Source organism: Hyla sarda, unplaced genomic scaffold (genome assembly GCF_029499605.1).
Source record: "Hyla sarda isolate aHylSar1 unplaced genomic scaffold, aHylSar1.hap1 scaffold_293, whole genome shotgun sequence".
Taxonomy (NCBI): domain Eukaryota; kingdom Metazoa; phylum Chordata; class Amphibia; order Anura; family Hylidae; genus Hyla; species Hyla sarda.
The window spans coordinates 213,084-219,083 of NW_026609640.1; the positions used below are offsets into that span (position 1 = coordinate 213,084).

Consider the following 6,000-nt stretch of genomic DNA (forward strand, 5'->3'; position numbering starts at 1 on the left):
CTGTTGCCCTTACTTTTCACCCTGGCAATAGAACCATTGTCTGGAGTTCTTGTTGCAGAGCCTGCCATTGACTGAGCTGCCGGGAAGCGTTAACTTTCATTTTTAGATGCGGCGATCAACTTTGATTGTCGCGTCTAAAGGGTTAATAGTGCGCAACACAACGATCGGTGCTGCACGCTGTTAGCCCAGGGTCCCGGCTTTCGTTAGTGCTGGCAGTAAAAAAAAAAAAAAAGATGTACATACCTTCCTCCGCTCCCCCGGGGCCTCCGGTAACTGGCTCCGATCTCCGCCGCGATCCTCTTCCTGGTTGCTGGTGGTCGGATGAATCGGCCAATCACCAGCCGCAGCGCAGTCCGACTCAGCCGGCGATATGCTGAGCGGCAGTGTGAAAACTCTTCAGGACACACAATTCTTCACTACACCGGCACCTGCAGAAGGGGCCGTCACACTGCTGCTCAGCCTATCGCCGGCCGAGTCGGACTGGGCTGCGGCTGGTGATTGGCGGATTCATCCGACCTCCGGCAACCAGGAAGTGGATTGCGGCGGAGACCGGAGCTAGTTACCGGAGGCCCCGGGGGAGCGGAGGAAGGTATGTACAATTTTTATGTTCTGGAGTTCTTCTTTAACTTTCTGGCACCAGTTGATTTTAAAAAAAATATATATTTTTTTCTACGGTAGTACCCCTTTAAAATCATCTCAGGCAAGATGGCTGCCCCCTTTAATGTACTTAAAATAATAAATTACAATCAGGAAATATAAACAGGTTAGAAAAAATAAAAACGTTTCAATTTCCAGCTCTAATCGGTAAAGAACAATTTTAGGTGATATTCGCTTTAATTTGTTTTTCTCCTTTTTACATTTTGTCAGATTGAAGAAGAACATCAGGTCAGCCGCTCAACCCAAGGGGAGCAGGACAACTATGAGATGCACGTCCGCTCCGCTAACATAGTGAGTATAGGAGTAGGGGGTCCTCCATGATCTCCTCTCATCTACATAATAGCTGATGGTTATACCCTGTAGTGAGGGGATATACTGTTAGGATGAGGGGTGCAGGCATTTAATGCTTTGTTGTATCCCAGGTCCGGGCTGGAGAGTCACTCATGAGGTTAGTGTCTGATCTGAAGCAATATCTGATCCTGAATGACTTCCCCTCTGTGAACGAGGGCATCAACCAGCGCAACCAGCAGCTCCGCATGCTCCAGGACGAATGTGACAAGAAACTGATCTCCCTGCGGGATGAGGTTGCCATAGACCTGTATGAACTTGAAGAGGAATATTACTCCTCCAGGTATAAGTAGCTCTGACCAGGCGGAGTATATGTGTCTGGAGGCTGACCGCTGTGCCTTGGTTAGGGATAGGGCTGTGACCACTTCCTTGCAGTAAAGGGGTTATAGGTCTGGAAGTTGGTAATTAAAGAAAAAATACATACAGCTCCTCGCTACTGTGCAGCCTCCAGTATCACTGAACTCTGGTCCCTGCTGCACAGTGCTTCTGGGTTTAGGGATGGAAGGTCTTTGGCTGATGTCATAGGTTGGCAAATGATGTCACATAGCAGGACCAGAGCTCTGATGATACTGGTGGCTGTACATCCCATGTAATGTTTGCACCATATTGGGGTCACAGCAGCAGTGACATGTATATTGGGCTCTATGGTCGGTTTTTATTCTTATTCAGTTTATTTTTTAGATAAACATTCTCTGACGTGATATATATATATAATTTTCTTTTTTTTTATATTCCCTTTTGCCTCATGAATGAGATCTGCCAATGGCAACCGTCATTGCTGTGTGGTGTTGTGTGATCTATTGTTCCCCGTTATCTGTTTTTCGGCTGGGGGAGACTGATGTCCATTCTTATAGACACCATTAGGGTCAGAGGGAACAGCTCCCACAGTGTGAGGTGTCCACTGCGGATGTAGTGGTCTCTTGTATATGTCAGCTGATAAATATGTAAGAACAATAAAGTGATGAGCGTTAACCCTTTGTGGCTGCAGTTTGTGTGGCAGGGGGTCCTGGCGATTCTTCCTCATGGTGACTACGCTGTATTGTTGACCTGAGTTGTCCACCTCAAGTGGCTGATTAGAGCCGTCCAAGGTGTCTTCCTATAAACCACCAGTGAGGTGGTTTGGAACCTGAGTGAAGGAGAACATGATCCAGTATCCAATATATAGAATATTTTCCTGTAACTGCTCCTTATGTGGCCCCCAGGATATAATATATAGGATATGATCTTGAAGCTTCTCTGTATGTGGTTCTCAGTATATATCATCCCATTGCTTCTCCCCAGAATACAGTATATTATATAGAATATAATCATGTAGCTGCTGTGTACATGGCCCCCATTATATTGCATACAATATATCATCCCGTAGTTGCTCCATACTTGCATCCAGTATATTTGATTCCGTACCTACTCCGTACATGGCCCCCAGTATATAATATGATTTCGTAGCTGCTCGGTACATGGCCAAAAACCAAAACATATAAGATCAGAAATTGATGTTGTGTGAAATTACACCAGGTAAAAGTATAAAACACATGAGAAAAGGTTCAAAAAGGCCTGGGAAGCCAAGACAACAGCTTAAATCTATCAAATAAAATAGTAATCCAGCTCCTTCTCAGTGCAAATTAATATCATCCGGTTCAGTCCCAACTGATGGCTACAAAAAGGTCTCATTGCAGTGGTGTCGCACAAGACACATCTCATGGAGAAAAGTCACACAAGACACCTCAAGATGGGGAAGAGTCACACACAGGACGCATCTCATGGTGGGGAAAGCGAAGAGCTGAAGACACATCCCATGATGGGGGGGGGGGGGGGGGGGGGGAAAGCAAAGCAAAGACCTTCACAACCAAACTGTTGTAAAACATAGCGATGGCGTTGGTTACAGGTGCATTTCTAAGCTTCTGAATGTTCCAGTGAGCTTTGTTGGGGCCAAAATACAGAAGTGGAAAGACAATCATATTGCATAAATTCGCCTCCACCAGGTGAGAAGAATAATCACTAGTTTTCCAAGAGCCAAGGACACTTGTGGAGAGCATCTAAAAGACCTGGAATTAGCAGGTAGTTTTTTTACATACAAAAGTTGTACATGCTCCTAAGCACTTTTTTTGTGCGACTTTTGTGAGTAAGCAAAAAGTTACAAACAGCCTTACCTAAGCAAATTTCAGTTTTCACTTTGCAGTGGTCAGGTATTTATGATGTGCGAAAGTCACACATAGGCATGAAAAAGTTGCAAATACCTTACAAAAAGTCGCAAGTCTACTCCCATACGTGAGCAAATTAAAAAAGTCGCAAAATAGTCCCACAAAAGTCTCAGCTGTCAATTTTGTGTTTTGCTTATGTGCTCCAAATTTATCAACCCCATGTGACAGTATGATAAATATGTAGCACATAAGCAAAATTCGTGAATGGACAAAATCACCAAGACATTCCTGACAAATCTGCTGCCATCTACCAGAATGAAGATAAAAGGAGGGCGGACCTTTCAGGACCGTGATCCCAAACACACATGAAACTCTCCAATGGTTTCACATAGAGATGAGCGAATTTACAGTAAATTCGATTCGTCACGAACTTCTCGGCTCGGCAGTTGATGGCTTATCCTGCATAAATGAGTTCAGCTTTCAGGTGCTCCTGTGGGCTGGAAAAGGTGGATACAGTCCTAGGAGACTCTTTCCTAGGACTATCCACCTTTTCCAGCCCACCAGAGCACCTGAAAGCTGAACTAATTTATGCAGGATAAGTCATCAACTGCCGAGCCGAGAAGTTCGTGACGAATCGAATTTACTGTAAATTCGCTCATCTCTAGTTTCACAGAAAGAAAATAAAGCTGCTAGAATGGCAGATTACCTGACATATCCCAGTGAGAATCTATGGAAAGAACTGAAGATCCTGATCCATAGAAGAGGCCTGTAGAAGCTTCAGGATCTTAACTGTTTTGTGTGGAAGTTTGTGCAGAATCCCCCCAGAACTAAATTCTCCATACTGGAGGCTAAAGCCATCATCACCAACAAAGGTTCTGTACAAAGTACTAGAGAAATATCAGGAGGCGTCTAATACTTTACATTTACTGTCATGTCACATTATTACATATAAGTTCTGATCTTATTTGTTTTGGTTTTGTTGTATGTATGGATGGGTCACTTAAAGGGGTACTCCACCCTTTACATCTTATCCCCTATCCAAAGGATAGGGGATAAGATGTCTGTGGGGGTCCCGCTGCTGGTGACCCTCACAATCTCTCCTGCAGCACCCTGAGTCATCACTACACGGAGTTAAGTGTGCTCCGTGCGTGATGACTCACGATACAGGGGCCAGAGTATTGCAACGTCACAGTTCTGCCCTTCTTGTGACGGCCGCCACGCCCCCTCCCATAGGCTTACATTAAGGGGGCAGAGCCGTGTTGCACGGTTCTCCGGTCCCTGTATCGTGAGTAATCTCTAGGGTGGAGTACTCCATTAAGTTGTTTCCAACATCTGAGGAACATTTCAGGTCAATAGCAGCTGGAAATATATTTAGTGAAAAAAATGGTGATGTTGCCCTAAGTATATAATATATAATCCTGTAGCTATTCTGTATGTTTCCCCCAGTATATAGTATATCCTCCTATTCTAAATATGAAGGTAGAGGCTGCACTCCAAGGATAGTTGAAAAAACGTGGATATTCACACATCTGTGTACAAAGCGACATTTCGGCTCACCAATAGAGCCTATTGGTGAGCCGAAACGTTTCTTTGTACACAGATGTGTGAATAAATATCCATGTTTTCTTCTATCCTTGGAGTGCCACCTCTACCTTCATATTTGTTTATCTTTGAACTTGGGCTTTTCCCGGGGCTTAGCACCCACCTGGACCTGGAATCCATTCGTGGCGCTTCTCCATCATGGATTTATTAGTATATCTTCCTGTAGCTGCAGCTCTTTCCTGCTTATTGTCTGTGTCTTCCTGTCCCTTCTGCTGATGTGTGCGGGTGCAGCATGTCCCTAATGTGAATAGTGGCCGCTCTCTCAAAGTGGTCATACATACAGGTCAAGCCTCAGCTGCTCCTCATACATTTACTTTGTACATGTGATTTGCTGCTGCCACATTCTTAACGCTTTGCATCTGTCTTGCTTTTCTCTTTCTTGCTTTCTGGTCTTCTTGCTGCCCGGACGTTGTTTGCGGCTTTACCTGTTGTGTTGTAAGCTACAGTGTGTGTGAGCCAAGCGATCTCCCGCTGTGTGAAGCATACTGGATCAGAGACAGTCTTGACTTCTCGCCTCAGGATCCTTCCATCCCGATGACGTCGGTGACATCTGAGAACAGCTCCATCCCCAGTCAGATCAGTGCCTCTCCTCACCTGAACGGACATGGAGTGAGCCTGTCTGAGCACAGCTGAGGATCGGTATGTAGTGCAGGTCCTTCACTGTCTGGACATAAACTCTGGGTAATGACCTCCATGGAGACCACTGGCGGTTGCGTTGATGTCCTAGGAGGTGGGCCTGACACTGACATCCTCCCTCATTGTATTGTCCTGGAGGCGCCTTCAGTGCCTATCACTGATAGTATCCGGACGGTCACTCCTAGTTACAGAGGCGATGTCTGCTCCATGCACAGGCCTGGTGATGATCACTGAAGAATATCTGCCTCCCTTCCCCTGCGCTGTTCTTTCCATCCCATGGAATATTGAGGACTTTTTGTCTTACATTTGTTCTGTAAACTTATAATAAGTGTTTGTCTTGTTTTCAGTCACAGTGTTAATAAATGCTCAGGAGACGTCACTGTCGTCTACTCAGCTCCTTTGAGTTATTTCCTTATATAGTTACATCTAGTAATGAACCTTACAATCTGTGAGGTTCATTAACCCCTTGGGGACGGAGGGTTTTCCAGTATTTGCACTTTTGTTTTTTTCCTCCTTACCTTTTAAAAATCATAACCCTTTCAATTTTGCAGCTAAAAATCCATTTGATGGCTTATTTTTTGCGCCACCAATTCTACTTTGTAATGACATCAGCCAT

The 6,000-nt window shown here is 44.9% G+C and overlaps 1 protein-coding gene across 5 annotated transcripts in view; it reads left to right on the forward strand.

Annotated features, from left to right (window-relative positions):
- The window catches only part of MED22 (mediator complex subunit 22), a 46,689-nt gene extending 40,921 nt beyond the window's left edge, over positions 1–5,768 (forward strand). For 2 of the 5 annotated variants that reach the window (XM_056553396.1, XM_056553400.1), the window contains exons 3-5: positions 868–948; positions 1,080–1,288; positions 5,189–5,768. In XM_056553396.1, the coding sequence (XP_056409371.1) occupies positions 868–948; positions 1,080–1,288; positions 5,189–5,381 (483 nt within the window). In that variant the 3' untranslated portion in view covers positions 5,382–5,768. Of the gene's footprint in view, positions 1–867; positions 949–1,079; positions 1,730–5,188 lie in introns of those variants that run through there. The other 3 variants (XM_056553397.1, XM_056553398.1, XM_056553399.1) reach the window with 3 other exon arrangements.
- Positions 5,769–6,000: the final 232 nt, after the last annotated feature.